The following is a 22140-nucleotide window of genomic DNA, read 5'->3' as shown; positions in this document are numbered from 1 at the left end:
ATATATGCTTTGATTCAAATACGATGGTGTCAAAATCTAGTGCTTTTCATTCCACACTTCGTTCCACCGTCCCGCATCCAGCTCCACAGGCCCATCAAATCGGCCAAACCTTGGTGGTCCTGTGCCTGGTTCAGGCAGGCAAACCCACTCTCGTATACACCCAGGTACTTCATGCTTACTATGACTGACACAAAGTAGGGCCTGATGTTCTTGCAATCCTGGAACCACAACCTCACCTTCCCATTTCACCGGTTTCAAGCCACTGTCAGAGAATACAAGCTCCATACCCTGACCGTGACTAAGGAACAGAAGACACTTGTCGCGAACGAGGTCGTCCATGCCACTGAACGCCTCATCGAGGATAACGATGTCGGGGTTTCGGATCGTGGCGCGCAAGAAGAGGAGTACACGTTGAGCGGAGAACGATACCTCACCGAATAGAGTGTCAGATGCCCAATCCAGACTCGCACTTCCGTCACCACTGAAGCCAGGTCTAAGTTCAGCTTCAAACCATCTCAAGCAAGCTTCAACTCTCTTCCTCGCTTCATCATCTAGTCTTGGCTTTGTAATTGGTGTATCCGCCCATGCACTTTCCAACACCGTCCTCAATCTGAGTCTCTTCGGAAACAGGGCATGGACTTCCGGACTCGCATGACCCATTCGTGACTGGATTTCGAATATGGTGATACCGGGGACACCGGGTTCGGGCAAACGCGAGCGTTGGAAGAGTTTGACGGGCGCCGAGTAGGTCTGTGGGTGGTCTGATGTTACGAGCGATAGAAGTGTAGTCTTGCCAGAGCCGTTGGCACCGCTAGATGTAGGAGTACGAAGTTAATATATGCCTCACACGTGTTTTGTACATGGATACTTACAATATACCCCAGCGTTGATTCCGATGGACGTTCCAGTGCAGCCCGGATTGTGATAACCCGTCGATGTCCTGTTGCCAATCTCCCAAGACTGAGTTCTGGCCGTAAGCTATGCGTACCCCTTGCATTTCGACGATAGCCTCGCCAATCTCGGGTACAGAATCGTCGGTATCTTGGTGGCCATCGCGACTCAATGTTGCCGCATCCGATGATCTTGTAGAGTGCTCTCTTCCAGACGGAAGTCGTCCTGTTTCGCCTCTCTCTGTGTTGATGAAACTCCGCGTCGAATCCCCAATGCTTTCAGCTTGCCCATACATCTGTGGGTGACCTAGCACCTCCTCCTTCAGCCCCATCTTTTCGACCTTCCCATCCTCTCCTGCGTAAACGAGATGGGTAACCCATTCTGGAATTTCATCTTGCGGTCTCAGACTGAGAACAATACGTGGTGCGTTAGCTTCTGCGAGTCGGTGCAAAACTTTGGAGATATGCCTTGTAACGATGGGGTCAAGTCCAACTGTTACGCTGTCAGCTCACTCTTCTTAAACATGTAATAACAGTGCATGTATGTAATCAGAACTCACTAAATGGTGCATCCAAGCAAAGCATTTCAGGACTACTCAACAGCGCTTTCGCAATCCTCGCCCGTCTGCTCTGCCCATTGCTCAGCATGCTGACCGGCTTGTCGATGAACCTCTCCAGTTCTAAATCACGCATAACCCGTGTCATATCCTCTTCATCCACACTCTTTGCCTTTAGTTCCTCTTCTCCAGGGTTCATCGTCACGATACCGGTTAGGTACCTTTGAACAGTGAAGTCCGTATCTTCTCTCAGAGACTCATACCGTGCTGATAGATAGGCGCCACCGAAAGCTTTCCGCTCCACATCAAAGCCCACATACTCGATGGCTCGCTCTGGGAAGCGGAGGCGTGGCCTTTCCTCGGCGATGGCTGGAGTGAGGAGGTAAGGGAAAGACCGCGCTGTTGGAGGGAAACAAAGTAATTGGCCGCGAAGTATTTGTAGAAATGCGGTGCGGATGTCGGAAGATGGGCTCAAAATCGCCCAATGCTGATTTGGTGTCGAGAAAGAGGGTAGAGATAGCGTCAAATCGGGGAACAATGATGGATTTGAAGGCGCATTATCGCCCTTTGAAGAAGGGTGCTGGCGGTAGAATGTGCCATTGGCGATTTTGACGATAGGCGGCGAGGAATAGAGTCTACGTGAAGAATGTAGGCTTGCGCATCGCGTGGCTGCAAAGAACAGCGCTTGCGTTCTGCGCATGTCGAGAGATGGATGTTGTTGCGCTCATGCTCGTGGATATTTGGTCTGGATTGGGTGGTGTTTGCCGCAGCGGAAAAGTGTCCGTGTCCGCGACGAAGTAGGAATGACGTCGCGCGCGGTCGTTGTCTGCCGAGGTACGTGATAGCTGAGGGTCCGCATCGTTATTGCGACGGATAGAGAGTTGGCTGGGTCGTTCTCGCGCGAGCAACCTGACATGATCTCTACTCTGCAGCCTTCGAGGCCAAAGGTCCGCCGCTTTCTATCGTAACTCCGTAATGCTTGCTGACATGATGTAGCCTCTCCAGCAGTCCTCAGCACCCTCATACGCGCACCAACAACGACGCGCCGGCCACGCGCCATCCCAGGTCCCCCAGCAGTCTACGACACGACACTCAGGCTCGCCTACGAATCCTGTAAGACCGCGATCCCAAATCGAAGCCATGCCACCTTTCGGTCCCCCGCAAACACCAGCCACCTTCTTTACACCCGTGTACGACAGCGCAATACGGCATCCAGTCTTCTTCACCCAGAACCTGAAGAAACCGCCGTTTCCTATACCACAAGTCGCTAGTCAGGGTTACAATCCGGTTGCGAGTGGGTACGTAATGGAACAAAGGAGAGCAGAAGTGACAGGAAAGACGAAGTTATGATCTTGACGATACGAGCATCGACGGCGTTGAGGAGTATAAGCGGACCGTATTGGGTTACGTCAATTTAACGAGAAACATGCGAATACTAGAGAAATAGCACGAGCTCTGTGAAGTCAGCCTTCCGGCTGGCCGGGCACATGAGATCGACTGAGACACTCGCTGTTTTGATTGCTTTACCCATATATTGCTTGTCTCGTACTAGTAATGGATGCTACGTATTGTAGCGGGTATCTACAGTGGCGAACGCTTCACAAATGTCCCTATCTACGTCCGAATCTTTTCCTGTCGAGGCATGACATCCATGTAAGATCCCTAAGGACCCATGTGCCTTGAATGAAATACAAGCTTCCTCCCCTTCATGTATCCGCACCTCTACAGGCTCTGTCGACCTACGAGATTGCTGGGCAACAGTGCCGTTGTGATGACGCAGCCCAATGTCACACCTCCAGCAAGGTATAATACGCTGTTGATGTCTCTTCCAGCGCCATCCCCCGCATATAGATGCTGCGCAATGAGCGGGCTGACGATACCAAACAGCCTGCCCCAGAAACTCGCGATGCCGCAAGCTGTTCCTCGGATGGGTGCTGGGAAGGCCTCAGGTGTCCAACCATACAAGACGGAGTTAAACATAGACTGGAAGAAGTACTCCATGACATTGAAGCCTATGTTCGAAGCTGCTGAGTTGACACTGCTGAAAAGGAAGATGGAGATGCCCATCAATGCAGAAGAAACGACCATTGTCCATTTGCGACCAACCCGCGATGCGCGGTAAGATAAGGTGCCAAGAACAACGCCGAGGACTCCAGGAAGGTAGATGAAGATGTAAGAGCGGTAGGTGTAGCGGAGAGAAAGGTCGAGGGCGCCATTCTTCACAGCCAGGATTTGTGGGAGGTAAGTGCCTGCGTTGTAGGTCAACATATGTTCATCGAGCGAGATAGGCGTGGAACTCACCAGCAACGGTAAAACCCCAGTAATCGCATATGTACGTCAACCATACCAAAAGCGTCAACCTTGTCATCTGAAAGCTCGAGAATAGAAGCTTGAAGCGATCGCCTTCCAGTTTGAGTTTCTCAGTCCATGTAGATTTGAGCTGCTTGACACCACCTCCAAGCATAGGTCCACGACTTCGATCTGAATCAAACTCGTGCTCTAGGGATACAAGATCCTCCAGAACGAGGTCGCATTTGGATCCGTTGTATTGAGCCATGGTGTGCAGTACCTCGATTGCTTCGGCATCCTTGCCACGGTATATGAGGAACTTCGGCGATTCCTGGAAGGTGAAAATGACCGATCGTAAGACGAAGACGAGTATGGTGATTCCCCCTAGCGTGAAGAGGAGATACCTCCATCCCATATTATCCTCTCTTGAACAACACTGTTCCCCTGTAGCAACAGCACTACAGGCAGGCAACGCTCGATCTCCTTCCGAAAAGTTTGGACTGCAAGACCAGTTTGGGATGAACCCGTAGGCGAGGACGGAACAGATGACAACACCAATGGGCTGGAAGATCGATAATAGCGGAAGGAGGTAACGCTTGCTCTGTGGAGTGGCTTCCAGGGTAATTGTAGTGTCAATGGGAATGTTGCCTCCGACACCAAACCCAGTAAATGCTGTAAGAACCAAGATGGCGTTGTAAGTGCTCGGGGCGCCGATGCATGTCCCAAATATACACGCAATAAAGACTGTCAGATTAAAAGAGACCTTTCTCCCGATCAAGTCCACGAGGACTCCCCACACAAATGCACCGGCTGTGAGTCCGATGGAAAAGGCAGTGGACAACTTTCCAGTCTGATCAGCACCAAAGCCAAGTTCCTGTTGGATTGGCGATAGAACGAGACCGAAGGCTTGTGCCCACATCAAATCGATCATGTAGCCGAACCCGCAAAGCGCCCAAATCGACCACTGGTACCGCCCCATTCCCATGAGATCAATTTCGCGGTTGATGAGCATGCATTTCTTCTCGTACAAAGAGATACCTTCATCTCCAATTTCCTCGGCCAAAGATCGTGAACGCTCCGGGTCGTTAGATCTATTGTGGTCAACTGGCTTCTCTTTGTCCTCGCCCGGCAACTTTCCATCTCTTCTAATATCGCCTTCGGTGGGAGTCGTGCTATCGTTTGTGGAATAATTGCGAGAAGAAGATGCGATAACCTCGCCAGCGCTCAAAAGCGCGTCGCTCTCGCCTGCCCCAGAGCTTCGACGCGACATTGTTGAACAGTTTTCTGAATTCTCGAAAGATGACAAAATGTTGAGAGATCCTTCTTCGGCGCTTACCCCTCTTGTGTGTGTGCCATGGGCTTCACATGGGCGGCACCACACTCCGCCGCGGGGGGAGGCTAGGATACGTTGGGCAGTAGTTAAGCGACGCCTGATAAGCCATTTGATTGCGCCGGTGTAGCTTCGGTGTCAGAAGTGTCAAAGGAGCAGTATCCATGGCATTGCGTGCAGACGTTGAGTGCCGGGTGCTAACGCTATGGGGTGTAGACAAGGCAGATCTTGCTGTTCAACACACCTCGTCGTTAGGAAAGGTGCAACGGACACGACTGCCGCTCTGTATCAATCCCGCGGAATACTGAATTGTTCAGAGCAGAAACGTTTCACAATTTAGGCCATTCCACATAACCGGAGCATCTTCCGAAAAAGGCCGTTTCCGTCCTGGAGCAACCACAACGGTGAAGGCTTACGGTTCAGACCGCGAAGTCGTGTGATGCGCGAAGGGATAGCCCTGATAACAAATTGATGTGAGTAATCATGAAGATACTTGCGCCTGGATTTCCAATTTTTGCTTCCATGACTTTGTTGTTCTCGCAGCCCGTTGTTGTAAGCATACCTAGGTCAGCTCCTATGCGGTTACGTGATTGATGCACGTTGATAGCGTGGCGAGTCGGCAGCATGGGATTTCAAAAACGCATGCTCTTGTGTGCTCCAAATTGTGTCAACAACGGCATCGCTCGAGTAACGTGCAACCATAGATAGCCATGCGCGAAGATATGAGTCCCCATGACCCAGGTTGAGTGGGGATGTGCAGGCTGACGCCTCGGCTTCCCCAGTTGGGCGAAGCAACTCATGCAGCAGATCGCGATCCGAAATTCGACTCGAATGGACCCAAGTCTGAACGGTGAAGGAAAGTGGGTGAAGTTGAAGGGAGGAGATCCAGCTTGGAAGCAGACGATGAGGCAGGCGCAGGCGTCTCCGTCGAGGCCTCCAGCTGGAAGGGTCTGGCTCCACTTTTCCGTGCAGCCGCCAAGGCCGGCGCGGTGGATCTGTGCGCCGAGATACTGGAACTTTTTTTGCAAGGCATGTCCGAAGACCAGAACTGCATATAACGATTTTCGCCTCATCTATTTGCAATGGCTCCCCGAAGAAAGCGCCAGCGTCTCTCGCTCGATGGAGCAGAAGCCGTCACAGCAACCGCCGACGCCGAGCAACCGTCCAATTCGTCTACAGCGGCGCCCAAAGAAGCTGCGCGCCGACAACTCTTCGTTCGCGGACTTGCGCCCACCGTTACGACCGAAGACCTTACCGAATACTTCTCCGAATCGTACCCAATCAAGAACGCGCTCGTTGTTCTGGACAAGGAAACCAGGGAATCGAAAAGCTACGGTTTCGTAACATTCGCCGACGTCGAAGATGCGCAAAGAGCGAAGGAGGAGCTGAACAATACGGAGATCAAGGGCAAGAAGATCAAGGTCGACTTTGCCGAGGCGAGACAACGTGAAGGCGAAGAGAAGAGGCCGAGGGCTGGTGACAGGGCCAAGGCGGAGCGCGAGCAGCAGATCAAGGATGCGCAGACACCAAAGTTGATCATTCGCAATCTGCCATGGACCGTTAAGACGCCGGACGATCTACAAAAGTTGTTCCGAAGCTATGGCAAAGTCAACTTTGTCAATCTGCCCAAGAAGCCCAATGGTGAATTGAGAGGTTTCGGTTTCGTCTCGCTACGTGGGAAGAAGAACGCGGAGAGGGCGATACAAGAGCTGAACGGCAAGGAGGTCGATGAAAGACCCATCGCTGTGGACTGGGCTGTGGACCGGGAAACATGGCAGAGCCTGCAAAAGACTGCACAGGAGGGAGATGATGCCAAACCAGACGGAGAAGACGAAGATGAAGATATGGAAGACGCCGAGGATTCTGCTGCCAGTTCCGATGACGACGACGACGACGACGACGACGACAAAGCGGACGACAGCGACGACGACGAAGACGATAGCAACACCGACTACGAGGACATGTCAGAGGATGACGAAGATGGCGGAGTGGAGCTTGAACAAGAGGACAACCGACCGAAGCGTGAGGAATACACTCTCTTCGTGCGCAATGTGCCTTTCACAGTTGACGACGAACGTCTCAAAGAGCACTTCCAGCAATTCGGTGGCGTCCGATTTGCCCGTGTCGTGGTCGACCGCGAGACCGAACGACCGAAAGGCACAGGATTCGTCTCATTCTTTGCAGAAGAAGACATGATCAACTGCCTTAAAGGTGTCCCACGTGTCAAGCTACAAAAGAAGAACCTCGACAAGAAGGACGGCTCCACCATCACTGTCACACACTCTGTGCTCGAAGACGAAGACGCCGACCCAACAGGCAAATACACCATCGACGGTCGCATCCTACAAATCTCCCGCGCAGTTGACAAGAATGAAGCTACGCGTCTGACAGCGGAAGGCGCTGCTTCGCGCTTTAGCCGAGACAAAGACAAGCGTCGCCTCTACCTTCTCTCCGAAGGAACTATTGCGTCCAACTCGCCACTCTACCAGAAGCTCTCGCCCTCTGAAATCAAGATGCGCGAAGAGAGCGCAACAATGCGCCGTAAGCAAATCCAGGAGAACCCATCGCTCCATTTATCTCTCACTCGTCTCTCCATACGCAACATTCCTCGCAGCATCACATCCAAGGACCTGAAGCAGCTTGCTCGTAGCGCCGTCGTTGGTTTTGCTGCCGATGTCAAGGAGGGTAAGCGACAAAAGCTTAACAAAGAGGAAGTCATTCGTGGCGGTCAAGAAATGCTTGTCGCAGAGAAGATGCGTAAGAAGAAGGGCAAGGGTATTGTCAAGCAAGCCAAGGTTGTCTTTGAGACGCCCGCTGGTAGCAAAGTTTCTGAGGACACTGGTGCTGGAAGAAGCAGAGGATATGGATTCATCGAGTACTACACACATCGAAATGCGCTCATGGGTCTTCGATGGCTCAATGGCCACGCCGTGGACTACAAGATCAAGTCTGGCCCCACGCCAAAGAGCAAGAAGGCTGCTCAAGAAGCACTCGCAGACAAGCGGAAACGTCTCATTGTCGAGTTTGCCATCGAAAACGCCAATGTTGTTAATAGGCGCTCAGACCGCGAGGAGAAGGCCAGAGAGCCACCAAAGTCGAAGGCTGATGGCGAGGCTGACAGCGATGATGCCGAGCCGGGTGCGACCAAAGGCAAGAAGCGCAAGCGTGATTCTAGCGCTGCGGGTCAGAAGGCGGGCAAGGGTAAGGACAGCGGCAAGGGAAAGCAGGGTACGGGTGCTGCGGAAGCTGGCGCGGATGCCGGTGCAGTAAAGGGCAAAGACGGAAAGCTGGCGCAGCGGACAAGAATCATCGCGAAAAAGAGACAAGCGCGGAAGGCGAGAAAGGCTGGTAAAGCGTGATCGTACTTAACCTCCTTGTTGGCATTAGCGACGGCGTCGATGTTAATGGAAAAGTAATTGTTGTTCTAAGTTCTCTATGAATGTATTCACTACCGCCCGCCTTCCCGATGTTCCCGAACTCTTCGTGATACTGAACATGACAGGCAGCCAAAGTGTCCACCTTCAACCCGCCATCTATCCCCTAGAAAAGTCTGAACGGTGAGTTCCCCGTCACTTCACAACGCGTACCCGCTTTTGCTTGCCGCAGTCTCGTCTCTTCCCGCGGAGCCGCTGCTTCGACAGCTCGATTCGAACTCTCCGCTTCTGTCTTAAATCCTGTTGGCGTAGCCCATCTAGGCCGTCTCGGTGCAGGTCTTACAGGGAAGATTATCGGTACGACTGAGGTGGGCCCAAGAACAGAAGAGGCGTGACCCGGATTCGAGACGATGTATGTCGTGATAGACGATGATATACCTTGTTGACGCATAGCACAGTATTGTTGGATGTTATATTGCTCCGTACGTACTTGTTATCCACGTATGCAGTGGGCTCAAACGACGCATCCGGCAAAACAACCGTGCCGGTACTGGACGGATTGAACCGAGCGTGTCTGACTGACTGAAGCGTTTTTTCTCTCGGTAGAATGCGCCGAAATTGGAACATCGGGGTTTCACTTCTCGTGTGGACCTTGAAATGTGGTGTCAGTGTCGACTTCGACGAAACGAAAAAACGACGGGGAGCCTGCATGTACTGACTCCACTATAGTACCCGCAAGGGTCGCCGGGCATGTAGGTGCGCCCAAGCGGGTTCGCCCGCCCGCAGTAAAAGCTCCGTAGGTGCAGGGGCGTCGTGATGTTGCTTCAAGCTTCTCTTCGAGTCAGTAAACTCGAACAAAGTTGATCGCACTGCTCAGTCTGAACATGCAATCGCGCGGTGAGACGCGATCGATCGGCGATCGATCGTGTATACCGAGCACACTCAATCGTATCTTTGAGTCGGCTGTGTCTCGTCTTCTAATTCATCTTTGATAGTGTGTATCGTCAAAGCACAAACGCATAACAATGTTCTTTGCACCATATTTGTCTCCACTAACAGCGTAGCAACTACTCGTAAGTACATTCGGTCATGGTACATATCCGATGTGAGTAGAGAACGCGGTCAGCTCAAGAACGAGCTGTCAGCACAGCTCCTTGAACATGTTTCCCTTGGCTTCAGTTCATACCGGTTTTGGAGGACCAATGATTGGTCTCGTTGGACCTAGTCACTCATCTAGAGTAAGCGCTCATCCCTTTGGGCGTACTCCCTCATCCAACCCATGGTTATATGTCAGGTTACTCAAACGTGTACCATACGGCGTGCTGAGATCGCTTATCTATACCATTTTGGGCGTATGAGGGCCCAGAATAGTCTCCTTTTGGGGTCACAGCAAAGTCGCCGAAAGGTTGGGCGTACTGCATTACTGCAGACTCGAACTCTTCGCGGGCAGCACGGGCTCTTTCCACGCGACGGACCTTGCCGATGTTCCTTTTTGTGGTTTGTATACAGATGTGACACGAGGATGCATCGGCCTGCAAGGTAGAGGGAAGGATACCTTGGTGTGATGTTCCATGCCGGTTGGAATACCGGTTCCGCGCGAGCCCTGCTGTGCTGTTGGCATGCTATAGCCCTTTAAAACGGTCACTTCTTCATGTGTCAAATCATCGTTGGATTTTGGACAGATGTGTTCTCCAATGACAGTAGATGCATCGCTCTACTGATGCGGTGTCCATAATACCGCTCGATTGACAAGCGTGAACCAAAAGGGTTTACGCCGTTGTCCGGGTGATACGAAACTTCCACTCAACGATCGTGCCGCTCACTCGTGTTCAGATGTGCTCATGGCTTGGATTTCCAAAGTTGTAACAGCCAGTGTGTTTCGACGATGTGGGGGTACAGCGGGGAAGCGGCTAGTGATTGCGAAGCGCACGGGGAGAGAAGCATGCTTACAGCGGATGGGAAATTTGGAATTGTGTGAACGAGGGTTCGACATGATCTTCGCCGTAGCATGAGTGCCCTGCAATAGGGAAGTTCACTCCCGCACCCGCATACAGTTTTCGTCTGCTACATCGTGCAGTAGTGAGCGAGATCCAGTTCATCTGTTTCGGTTGGCGGGCCAATTCTGTGTATCATGATCCCTCCTACTCATGCGAGACCTGCAGGTAGCTGTATTAAGACTGTTTGCTCGACTCGAGTACTAAATATCAGTCGGGGAAGCGGATAAAGCGAGGGTGTGCTGATACGTTTATGGTTCGCTTCACATATCCCAATCCAGTGGCAATTTCACTGAGAGAGTAAGTGAATGTTCGCAAGCGCTAATACCTCAAGATACAATATCATGCATGTCAGGGCAGGTGTGTATTGGCTTGGGAGACATCTCCAGTAGTGGAGACGACCGTGCGTCGAGCTGCAGCTGAGTTTTGCGGGAGTTCTGTCAGGAGGGTAGATCTTGTTTTCTCTCGAACATATCCCGAGTAGGATGTGGGGAGTTCAAGCATACAGTATATTTGAAGGGAAGGATCCAGCTAGAACAGTTCTCTCTTCTTAGACCAGATTGCGGAGAACTAGCGGGAGATGTTGTCATTGCCCATAGCGAATGTTGAAGTAGTCTTTTACTGGGCTCTAATACCAAGTTCCGGGCTCGTGGAACGGCATCCATGACCAGGGTCTGCTGCGGATGCAGTTTGCATCTGTGCGGACCAGGATTATAATACAGACCGTCTCAGGCTCACGTAGCTGCAGCATCACTCCTATACCTCTTTGTTACGGATGCGAAGTGTGCATGCTTCTGCCACACTAATGCAATGTAACAAAGGACTTGTGACAACAAAACTGTATGTGCGCGCCGAGCGGAAAACTTGGACAAGGTCTCCAGTATGGCGAGCAATCTATCGGCTTGAGAGGGCTTGCGCGTTTTGTGTGTGACTTCACCGCGACAAGGTATTGTTCTAGTCCATGAGATTACTCAAAGGAAATGGCGGCTAAGGGACCGTGGGGAAAAGCGTATGGCGACCGCGGTGACGTGGGTTGGTGGCGTATAAAGGTTCGTGACATTCTCCTTGGAAGTGCAGCCCCCAGATTTCCCCAGATTTCCTCCACGGTCTTCTGGAATTCCGTACACCAAAAGCTTGTTCAAGATCCAGCTGAAATCTGTGTCCACAATCGCCGATTTCGAGTACGAGACAGACACGCACACGTGCTTTAGATGTAAGTTCGCCAGGTTCCACCACGGCCAGCGAGCTGACAATGGCCGTAGTTCCCGAACACAGGATCGGACAGATAGTCATACCATCAGCGCCTTTGAGATGTGCTTCTACGAAAAGATCCAGTTTCCGTGTGGCCATGACGAGTATCGACTCATGCAACACTGCCATTTCGCACGCAACGATCCCGGCCACCAATGTTTTGGCGCTTGGAACGTTAGAAGAACATGGGATCAACGGGAAACAAACTGCACCAACTGTGTCAGACAGAGCCAGTACGATCCAGCAGTGCATACGTCCCAGTCAGCGTACACCGTCGCCAGCGGAAGATAATTGGTTCCATGGATGCAATGCGAGCAATAGCCACCACCTGGTTTCGACCGATGGTCTTCTATCAGCTCGAGAAAGCAGGTGCGCCTCCACAAGATAGTGAAGAGTCGGATCGGATATCGAAGGGAGGCTTTCATCATACTTGTCGGGGTTTCGTGATTGTTTGCACGCCTGGGCGGTTGTTCAATTGCTTTTGCGGCGAATCCTAACGCTTGTAATGTCCTGAGTGGAAAGTTTGGGCGCCATATTCTGTGGCTGCGATATTCACTGTACACTATTAGTATTGTACCTACATATCACCAAATATATGGTAACAGGCATATGGCCTCATATGAACGGCGGGTGTCTCCAATGGGCAGTTGAGACATGGTGCTCGTAACTACTGACGGCTCTTCCGAGAGGCGCATTGATGCCGGTATCGAAACCTGCGAACATCAACTTCACGTATGTGGTGCCTGATCATGACACGCGTGGCGTCACAGAGTGGTTGGTCGTGGCGTGTGCAATGAGGAAGTTCGTGACGACCTCGGGAAATGACATGAGGCTCGTGCGACTAACCTAGCGCGGCATGGGCGTGGAGCCCCACCTGCCACCAGAGACAGGCCAGCATCGTGACTTCCCATCCGACATTCTGCATCATTTACACCGATATTTAGACCTCCACCATGTCAGACTCTACAGAGCAGCCGAAGAAGGAGAAGTTTGCGCCAAAGCAACCCGTCGCACTGAACCCCCCGAAGGATGATGTCATTGAACGCGATTACCTTGCAAAGTGTGATGGTACGGCTTCACAACGACTGGCTGGCGTTTCAGTGGCCAGGCACTGACCATCAGCAGGCACAAACGAGGGTTTACCCACTCTTGTCGCAATCAAGGTAACTACAGCTGCTTTTCTTCAATGGTGTTCTCGTGCAAGCGCAGAAGAAATTGACCATCATCAGGGTGACGTGTTCGACGTGAGCGGCAAGGAGACATACGCACCTGGGAAGGGCTATCACGGTTTGTCGCCTGAGATGCAGCATCAAGTCGTACCATAAACGACTAACCTATCGTCCTAGTGTTTGCGGGGAAAGAGCCCAACCGTGCCCTCGGCCTGTCTTCTCTCAAGCCTGAAGACTGCATATCGGACTACTCCGGACTTTCCGAGAAGGAAAAACAGGTCCTTAATGATTGGCATACATTCTTCAGCAAGCGTTACAACATAGTCGGACGGTTACCTTCTGATGGCGCCAATCTCTAGACGGTCCATGTCTCCAATCGTCGACTAGCACACGCCCTACTATCGGCCCGTGTAATGTAGCAGTTCAAAGCAACTAGGTTCTACTGAGTCAACTGAAAGGCGCTTTGAGTGTCACATGCACTGCACTGATGATGTGGAGAAGCGATTCGATGAGACCACAAAGCTTGGAAGCAAACCGAATCCATCACATTCAGTCTGTGTCCGAGGAAGTGTACTATTTATGGTCGTACGATGATGTCAAATCATTCTCAAGTTCTGAGATGGTAGGCACCGTGTCGAGCACGGTGCAGTACGATGGCTGATAGTGTGCCTGCTAAGCTGCCCAGATACCCAACAAAACGACACAGCCAGAGATCGTTCTGCCTATGAACCCACCTGACTTCTACCCGTGTCACAACCCCCATTGAGTTATCACGGTATCATCTCTAAGATGGCGACTTCACCATCAAAGCAATTAGAGAGTGAACGACCTCTGCAGCGGCCAATACGGTGGTTTCACCCGGGTTATCGTAAATGGGAGCCACTTCCACTGCGGCGAGTACATTCAGTCAGCTTCTAGTGCTCTTACTGATAAGTCAACGGGGCTCGGAAAATGCGTACCAACATCTGCCCCAACGACGTCTAGTCCTTCGAGACCATCTAGGATGGATAAAAGCTCTCGTGTGCTCCATCCACCGACTTCGGCAGTTCCCGTAGCTATTCTCATATGTCAGTTGCTGTGTAACGAAATACCTGGGTGCTGAAGACAATACTGCTACGTCGAAGATCATTACTTCTGGCATGTTTTGTTTGACAACTTACCAGGTGCGAATGCCGGATCGAGCACGTCTATATCGACACTGATGTAGACCTTCGTTCCAGCGACGCGAGATTTGAGCTTGTCGATGATTCCAGCTACGCCCAATCGATCGATTGCCCGAGCCTTGACCATCTCAAAACCACATCGAAGATCGTTGCGCACATCACCTTTCGGTCGTACCACAGGAGCTCGGATGCCCACGTGTATACTAGTATTTCGGATCAAGCCTTCCTCATGAGCGATGTGCAAGAATGTTCCGTGGTTGACACCACTGTTGTGCTATTTCAGCCATGTCCAGGGTAAATTCTGATAATTAGACTCACGCATAATGGGAGATACCTCCGCCTGTACTATGTCAGTTCCTGATCGGATCGGTGAACACTTCGGCTTACCTAGTACTTCTGGGTCCCAGGTGTCTACGCAGCCGTCAGTGAAGCTCGACAAACCGTACCGCGAACTTACCGATGTGACTGTCAAAGTGTATTACGCTCACGGGCCCCCAGTGATGATGAGTCGATCGAAGAGCCGACAACGTTGTGGTATGATCGCCACCTAGCGTCACGATCTTTGGTGTCGTGCGCTCGCTCGAGTTGGTCGCTCTTGAGGACACGATCTTGGCGATGGTTGTCAGACATTTGAACCAGTCATTCCGTGCGTTCACCAACCTTGTGCGCCTTATCAAGCTGCTTCAAGGCTGCAGTGTTATCCTTCCAGGTACGTTAGTTATAATCTTCCTTGGTCGTTCCTTCAATGTCTTACCAAAAATGTTAAAGGAGCATCGCCGCAGTCGATAACTTTTGCCCAATCCGCGAAGACGTTCTCGCCTGAGCCCCGTCAGTCAGTACGTTGCGAAGTCGCTTTGTCACAATGATTAGTGCCTCTCGATGCAATGTTGGCTTCATGCAGGAGCGAACGGAGCAGCATCATCAAGACAACAAGAAACTGCGACCAAGATTAGGGTACACAGGACAAATTCTAGCGCACGAATGGACGCCTCGAGAACACAACTTGCCAAGATGGCGTGGTGTAACATGTGCCGTTCGTTGTTGCTTTAGTTTGAACAACGCTCGAAGTCCGTGCTTGCGGGATGAACGCCCATACGCGCACCCTCATCATAATGCGACATACCTGTATATATTGACCAAGCAGCGTCTGGCGATATCCGACTGGAGCCCTGCCGGATGCCACTCGGGCCGAAGCGCGCCCCAGGCCGTGCCGTAACGCCCTACCCGTTGTTAACCTTGACTGTTGCGATGCACCCGACTCCGATGCAGAGTCTCGCGCACACAATGTACATGACCTACAGTGTCAAACGGCGCACCAAGAATTGCAATGTCGAACGGCTCCACATCATGGCCTTCTGCTGCTAAACAGTGCACATACGGCAAATTGGCGTACGTCATCAACCCTGCAAACTTTGCTTGGGCGATGTCCATTTCAAGGTTGCCATGAGCAATAATCTGCTGCGACGAATAGCCAGAAATTGGTGGAAAGGTAACATCGCGAGCGCTTGCGAGGAGCTTGAGAGACGATGCCAGAAACAACAACGATTTAGGCGCCATCATGAACATGAACGGGAGAGATCGAAGTATATGAGAAAAGCGAACAAAGTTACCTCAACTAACAATATACCTAAGTAACGTGCTTATCTCCATTGCGAGCCGGTGGTGATGCCCGCGACCAGTCGCATTAAGCCCTGAATGGCAGGTACAGCCGATCGTGCCCCTCCATTCGCCTGCAACGGCTGTCAGTCTGTTACCACTTCCAGAACACGCCGACGGCGCGTACGATCTCGCACACCAGACTCTGCTTATCTTCGGAAGTCATTCGAAGACCTCCCGTCTGTCTTCATCCTCGGGTCCGTCTCTAGGACAATAGGCATGATGTCATGCAAGCATTGCCTCCAGCTCATCCTCTGAAGGTCGCCCTCCATCTGTGCGTTCGTGGTCCGGTATCTCTTCCAGGCGCTATTGTTACTGCGCCTTCACTACCAGGTCCTTCTCGACTATTCTTCCCACAGGGTGACACGCATTCCAATGCATTCTCCCTGAACAGCTTTAGATCCCAGCTGTTCTGCGGTGAACCTTTTGGGCGCAACGATGTCGTCTGCGCCTATTTCAGACTTGGATTATTGCAAAGCACCAATGATGTGGACACTCGTGCTCTTCGCTGATTTTGTTGGCATTAGCTCCGCTGTGTGCTGAGTCTGACATCCATGGATGACATGTCAAGACAGCGCCTAGCTAATCATAGCGGTAACTTCACACTCATACAACAGTTCCTTCTTCGCCAGACTTGCAACACCGACAACCGTATCAGGTGGTCTATGCCCATCCGCCTCATTGTCCATAAATTCGATCCAGATATCTCCCCAGCCACGATCTACTACATCCTTTCGATCCTGCTCCGGGTTGCCGGTCTCCTTGACGATGTAATGTCGAACATGCATCTGATTACATCAAAGTTAGTGGCATGGCCAACACTGCCTTGAAAGTGCTCAATCAAGGTTCATAGCGTACAATGTCTCGTGGTGTGGCTCCAGCCGCTGCCAAGCACTTGTGAATGCTATCATAAGCGCCCTTTGCCTGCTCTTTAATGTCGGATGGGATGGTATGATCTTTTTGAAGGCCTGTTTGACCAGCAAGAGTGATCAGTTTGGATGACGGCACTATTGGAGTGATGCAGACTTGGTTGTATGTCGGTGGAGGTTCCGGTACGTTTTCCGGGTTGAACGCATGGGGCTTGTTAGATGACATGACTGAAATCAAGACAATCGAAGCAGTGTCACTTGTTGGTGTTTCCTATATGTTCTTTGCTCGAGTATCACGATAGTATCTCGGCGTGAGGGGCATTTTTGCGTGCGCCTGCCGCAACTAGTAGTCAAACATGTGGGCCTCACTGGCGTTGAAGCATGGGCCTTGATGACATCACGGACTTCCGTCACGCGAATCCACTATCACCACGCAAACAGGACGCGACAAACCTCACACCACTGCACACAGCCCGGCTGGCTGATTAAACATTACCACATCATTGGGCCAAAGTGGATTACTTCATTCACGGATGAAGTTCCACATGCAACCGGGCGAATGAGATGCAGGCCAACACGCGCCTTGCCTCCGTTCGAATGCGGGGAAAGCTCCAGCAGCGAGAGCGTTAAAGCCGTCTGCTCGTGACAGTTCGCGCAACCTCAGCTCACACCCCTTTGTTTGACAGACACTGCTCGTATAATGGCGTCTGGCTGGTTCAGCTCATCGTCGAGCGACCCAACGCGTCCTCCGGACGTTCGCGTCCAAGTTGCTGAACAGAAACCTCACGACTTCTACCTGCAGCCCGGCTCGGGAAGCAGCCCAAGACCCGCCACCAACCGCTCAGCGGGCTCAGTACCTGCGGCTTATGTGGATACGACTCATTCCAAGGTCCATGTCCACAATGCTTCACTTTTCGATGTAGGCATCCTGAAAGACACGCTTGTCCCATCACTCACCCTGCATTCTGGCTTGGCCATCATTGCGTACGGAGCTGCGCGATACACAAATCGCGTCGAAGCCAAGGACTGGCTTTGGCCCAGTGGTCAGGTCGTGAACGCCTGGTGGTCTGCCGTTGGACGCCGTCTTGCTCAAGGCTACACCGTCTCGCAAGCGTTCAGTCGTCTATCATGGCACGAGCGTGTTATCCTTACGGGCGTTACATTATGGGGAGGACGTCTCTTTTACCGCATCGTTAATCGTTCCATCCAACGAGGCGAGGACGACCCACGATATGCCGAAGTCAAGAAGGAGGAGGGCTTCTGGAACAGCGCGTTGTTCAAAGTCTTCATACCCGAGGCCTTCTTCCAGATGCTCATCAGTCTGCCGTTTACCGCACCATTCCGACACGAGGGTGCTGTCATGACAGGCTATCACCCCTTTGTTCAGATGTTTGCTGTCGGCTTGTTCTCTTCAGGATTGGCGATGGAGACACTTGCAGACTACCAGCTAGATCAGTTCAAGGCCGAAGGCAATAAGGGCATCATGCGCGAAGGAGTATGGAGCATTGTCCGCAACCCCAAGTATGTACCCCTGTTCCAGAGTCCATGTCATTCGCTAATGTCGTATAGCTACCTCGGTGACGCCCTCGTACACATCTCCTTCATCGTCATGCTTTACGGCTCAGACATGCTTGCCCCTATCGAACTCCTAGGCCCCGCCGCGAATTACGCCTTCCTCCGCTTCTTTGGCGGCGACGCCGAGAAAGAGAAACACCAAGAACGCCGATACTCCGCATCTCACCCCGAGAAGTTCCGCGAATTGGAGAAGTTCCGAGCGGATAAGAATGCTTTCTGGCCGAGCGTAGATGAGCTAAGCAACAAATGGTTGTGGACTGTTTTGGGTGTTGGAGGCTTGGGTATCGCAGTCGAGCAAACGCTTCGGGCGCTGCACTAGGTCTTGCCGTCTAAGGTTAATGAGGCTTGCCCACAAAGCTGTCTATGCGGTAGGCGCTCAGTGGTCTCGATTAAGTTTGTACGATATAATTAGTTTAGATAGTCAATTTCTTTACTGACATTTCAACTTGGCAGTCCCTACGCACGTTAGCATCAATTGTCTGTCACAAACATTGTGATGTTTTCCCAACAAATCTGTCGTTCCGTAACAGATGCGTCAACAAGCCCAGGGTTTGCACATCACAACGAATGTCCGGTTTACCAAACGACACGAGTACATTGACAAACCTGACCGTAGACTTGGTTGTATAACCGCCATTTTGTGGCTTCTTGTTATAACACCAGTGGTCAATGTCCTACCGTCACCGTTTGAGCTTTGCTACACATCGAACGTAAGCGATGAACGACAGAGATCTCATAGGCGTCATCTTCGTAGCTGTGTTCGTCCCCCTGATCATAGCCATTGCCGCTCTATGTCTTCGTTGCCACTGCCATCTCCAGCGCGGAGGAAAGGGTCAAAGGCGAACACGATCATACACAGTGGATAGAGACTTGTCTGATTATAGATCCCCGCCGTTCGAACCAGCATATTACAATCCACGTTTCAAGCAAGCGTCCAAGACCCGGTCCAAGAGATATGCATCATACAGATACGACTTCGGTCTTCCTCGATACGCTCCAAGAGTACACTCTACCACTACAAGATACGTACCTTCTAGGAGGCAAACAAGAGAACACCATATGCTGAATGAGATGTACGATGGGTTGGATATTACACCCGAGATGGCTAGACCGCGAAAGTAGGGGTGGGTGGATGAAGGCTCACTGGATCTACCTGAATCAGCGTTTGACGGCTTGGATCTTACGCGTGAGCACATCGGGGGACAACGGGAAAGGGAGATGATGGCCCGAGCGAGGAGGCCGAGAAGACCGAGGAGACTGCACAGATCTTTTACTTTCTAGACGGGATGGTATAGGAGTTGCGTTCACGGCTTGCGACGCACTAGATTGAACAGATGGAGTACCCAAGGCTAATAGAGAATGTGTTTCCGGACGCAATGGTAGTGGTTTACTGCCTATCGAGGCCCGTTCGAACTCTCGATATGTTGTCAGTAAACGCTCGTTACAATCAATGGAGGCATAACATGTCCAACATGCCCACGTTGAGGGTGCACAAATACTATCTCACTTTCTTTTCTTTAGGCTCTTTACCTTGTCGCATATTATCTCCAATTGTCAGGGTACAAGTACTCGATTCCGTCATGAGCGAAAGAGACAAAGCAGGTATCATCCTCATCGCCGTGTTCATCCCATGCATTATCATCGGAATGATGATGTGCTACTGCTGTCACCGTGGATCTCGATCGTCTCGACCGTCTCGACCACCGCCACATTCCTATGATTATACTTGGCCTGGACAGGGCGGTAGAGAATACCATACGCCATTCTATCCACAACCAATAACACCATGGTCAAGACCAATACCTGTGCATACCGCTCCCACACATTCGCCACCAGCCCCTCAGTCACAAACCCACTCAACCACCCTTGCCGAAGGAGCAGCACTCGAGGCCGACTTACCGACCAATGTGCAAGAGCAACTGCTGCAGCAGAACGGTGCTATGGGGCAATTGAAGAGGCCCGCAAATAGTTGGCCTAGGGCGAATGTAAGAGGGCATCGTACAGGTAGGGGACCTCGATCGTTCCCGTGATCGAGGGTGTTGAGCAGATCAAGGATATGCAGAGTCATCGTATGCAATACGAAAAGTACAGAACATATGGTGTTTTCTCAACCACGATTCAGAGCATGAATGTAAACTTCTTCCTTTCTCTTCTCATGCTCCCACCCTCATCCAGCGGCACACCAGCATACTCTGCACTGCGACCATTGTTCAGCTTTCGATTCTCTCTTATCAGAACCCATCTCAATATCGCAGCAAGAATACCGACCAGAAGCATGAATCCCGCACATATACTCATGCCCTTGACGTAGTAGGGACCGTCGTCATCCGGAAAGATGCTCGTGCCAACCAGCGGGCCCATCTGCCCAATGATGTTCAAAAGCGCCATCCCGGTACCTTTCTTGCTGTCGCTCTCTTGGTTGTTGAGTGTCCATGTAATGATTATCGTGATAGCGCTAAAGAAGCCTGCGGCGGCAGGATAGAGTGCGATGTAGCGGATCATTGTGTTGTCAGACTGTAGGTATCCGGAAATGGCAATGGTACCGTACCCGATCGTTGCCAGGAGAGAGTGAAGCATGATGAACGTTGAGCGTGATTGTAATCGATCGGAGTAATATGCAGTCGTGAGGACGACAACGAAAGCGAAGAGGTATGGCGGAGCTGAAAGTCCTTGAGCCGTGATGGACTCCCAGCCCATATCTCGGATTACGGTCGGCAGGAACACAGGCATGGAACTAAAGGCCACGTTACAGCTAAAGAACATGAGCGCTGTCAGGTAAGACTTCGGATCCTTTAGGGTCTGTAGAACTTCGTGGAAGTCCACACGTCCTCTTCTTCGTCCACCCTGGTATTTCTCTTCTTGGTCTTCATCTTCGCTCTCCTTTTCTGACCTCAGCCTCATTACTGCAACCTCGCGCTGTCGGGGGCTTAGCCACTTCGCCAGTCCTGGTCCATCTGGTACAAAGTCCCATGCCCAGACGGCAATCAATACGGAAGGAAACCCTTCCAGAAGAAAGAGTAGTCTCCAAGGACTAAGCGGGCCATGTTCACCGACTTTGGTGATGACGTAGGCCAGCGCCCCGGCGAACGATGCTGAAAGGGGGCTGGCGCTGATGAAGAGTCCGGTTCGAAAGGCGAGCTCGGATCGGCGGAAGAAGAAGGATAGGTAGAAGGGTACGCCAGGTCCAAATGCTGCTTCGCTGATGCCAAGTAGGGCTCGCAGCACAAGGAGGAACCCGAAGGATGTCGCTACTGCCTGGAGTGACGCAACTATGCCCCAAGAAAGGATGCATAGAGATATATAGATATGCGGCGGCACGATACGATACCTATCCAAATTAGCGGCGCAGCATGTACAACTGGCGACCACCTACAGTAGTGTCATCCATTCGAAAAGAATGTACGTGATGTAGAACGCCCACAGTAACCACTCATACTGGGTGGAGCTGAGTTTCAGATCGTCTGCCAGACCAGCTATGCGCGCATTGCCAATATCTATCAGGTTCATCAGCAAGTGTCGCAGAGCCTACCAGACCTGCTTTACGCACATCTGACGTACATATCTCCCCTACGAGTCTTCTAGGCGTAGAAAGTACTCACTCGACCGATCCAAGAAGCTCAGCATGTACAACAAGGCCATGAACGCGACTAGCCGCCGATCAAGCTTCTTGAGCACTGTGCGATCTTCATCTGGGGTATACAACTCATAGCTCTGCACAGAGTCCAAAGAGGCGCGCCGTGTACTAGGAAGGAAGCCCTCGTCTTCCTCTCCCAGCCCCTCTTTCGATGCGGGTTCATCTTGTGGAGTAATTGTGCGAAGTTCGAAAGAGTTCGGCTCGTTTATCATGGACAGGCCATCAGAGGAATGTGAGGAGCGTAGAGAGGGCGTAAGCTTGGGAGAGCTTTCGTCGGCGCTGTTGGATGCTTGTTCGTGCTGAGTGCGGCGGGAGGAGGATGGCATGCTTAGGTTCGTCTGTCGGGATAGAGCCGCATTGGGGATTAAGAGATTACATCGAGAATAGGA

General features: G+C 51.7%; 7 protein-coding genes across 7 annotated transcripts; 3 read left to right on the top strand and 4 right to left on the bottom strand.

Moving 5' to 3' along the window:
- Window positions 1-36: 36 nt before the first annotated feature.
- On the bottom strand, window positions 37-2147 carry J4E90_005521 (uncharacterized protein; the record flags this gene model as incomplete). Its single annotated transcript, XM_051435074.1, has 3 exons — window positions 37-811; window positions 873-1383; window positions 1451-2147. 3 exons carry the CDS (start codon window positions 2145-2147, stop codon window positions 37-39), a joined length of 1983 nt encoding a protein of 660 aa, XP_051291098.1.
- A 1022-nt stretch (window positions 2148-3169) lies between these two features.
- On the bottom strand, window positions 3170-4151 carry J4E90_005520 (uncharacterized protein; the record flags this gene model as incomplete). Its single annotated transcript, XM_051435073.1, has 2 exons — window positions 3170-3696; window positions 3749-4151. 2 exons carry the CDS (start codon window positions 4149-4151, stop codon window positions 3170-3172), a joined length of 930 nt encoding a protein of 309 aa, XP_051291097.1.
- Window positions 4152-6148: 1997 nt separating this feature from the next.
- J4E90_005519 (uncharacterized protein) lies at window positions 6149-8425 on the top strand (the record flags this gene model as incomplete). Its single annotated transcript, XM_051435072.1, has 1 exon — window positions 6149-8425. One exon carries the CDS (start codon window positions 6149-6151, stop codon window positions 8423-8425), a length of 2277 nt encoding a protein of 758 aa, XP_051291096.1.
- A 4213-nt stretch (window positions 8426-12638) lies between these two features.
- Window positions 12639-13213, top strand: J4E90_005518 (uncharacterized protein; the record flags this gene model as incomplete). The annotated part of the gene is made up of 4 exons (XM_051435071.1): window positions 12639-12753; window positions 12811-12848; window positions 12915-12972; window positions 13032-13213. The coding sequence occupies 4 exons, from the start codon at window positions 12639-12641 to the stop codon at window positions 13211-13213; spliced, it is 393 nt and encodes a 130-aa protein (XP_051291095.1).
- Window positions 13214-13982: 769 nt separating this feature from the next.
- J4E90_005517 (uncharacterized protein) lies at window positions 13983-15574 on the bottom strand (the record flags this gene model as incomplete). The annotated part of the gene is made up of 2 exons (XM_051435070.1): window positions 13983-14291; window positions 15317-15574. 2 exons carry the CDS (start codon window positions 15572-15574, stop codon window positions 13983-13985), a joined length of 567 nt encoding a protein of 188 aa, XP_051291094.1.
- Window positions 15575-17242: 1668 nt separating this feature from the next.
- J4E90_005516 (uncharacterized protein) lies at window positions 17243-18436 on the top strand (the record flags this gene model as incomplete). Its single annotated transcript, XM_051435069.1, has 2 exons — window positions 17243-18063; window positions 18112-18436. The coding sequence occupies 2 exons, from the start codon at window positions 17243-17245 to the stop codon at window positions 18434-18436; spliced, it is 1146 nt and encodes a 381-aa protein (XP_051291093.1).
- A 1799-nt stretch (window positions 18437-20235) lies between these two features.
- Window positions 20236-22077, bottom strand: J4E90_005515 (uncharacterized protein; the record flags this gene model as incomplete). The annotated part of the gene is made up of 3 exons (XM_051435068.1): window positions 20236-21445; window positions 21491-21611; window positions 21717-22077. 3 exons carry the CDS (start codon window positions 22075-22077, stop codon window positions 20236-20238), a joined length of 1692 nt encoding a protein of 563 aa, XP_051291092.1.
- Window positions 22078-22140: the final 63 nt, after the last annotated feature.

The sequence above is a fragment of the Alternaria incomplexa genome (assembly GCF_024043165.1).
Source record: "Alternaria incomplexa strain BMP 0042 chromosome Unknown scaffold_7, whole genome shotgun sequence".
Lineage (NCBI taxonomy): Eukaryota > Fungi > Ascomycota > Dothideomycetes > Pleosporales > Pleosporaceae > Alternaria > Alternaria incomplexa.
This window is presented reverse-complemented; position numbering and strand designations above follow the sequence as displayed.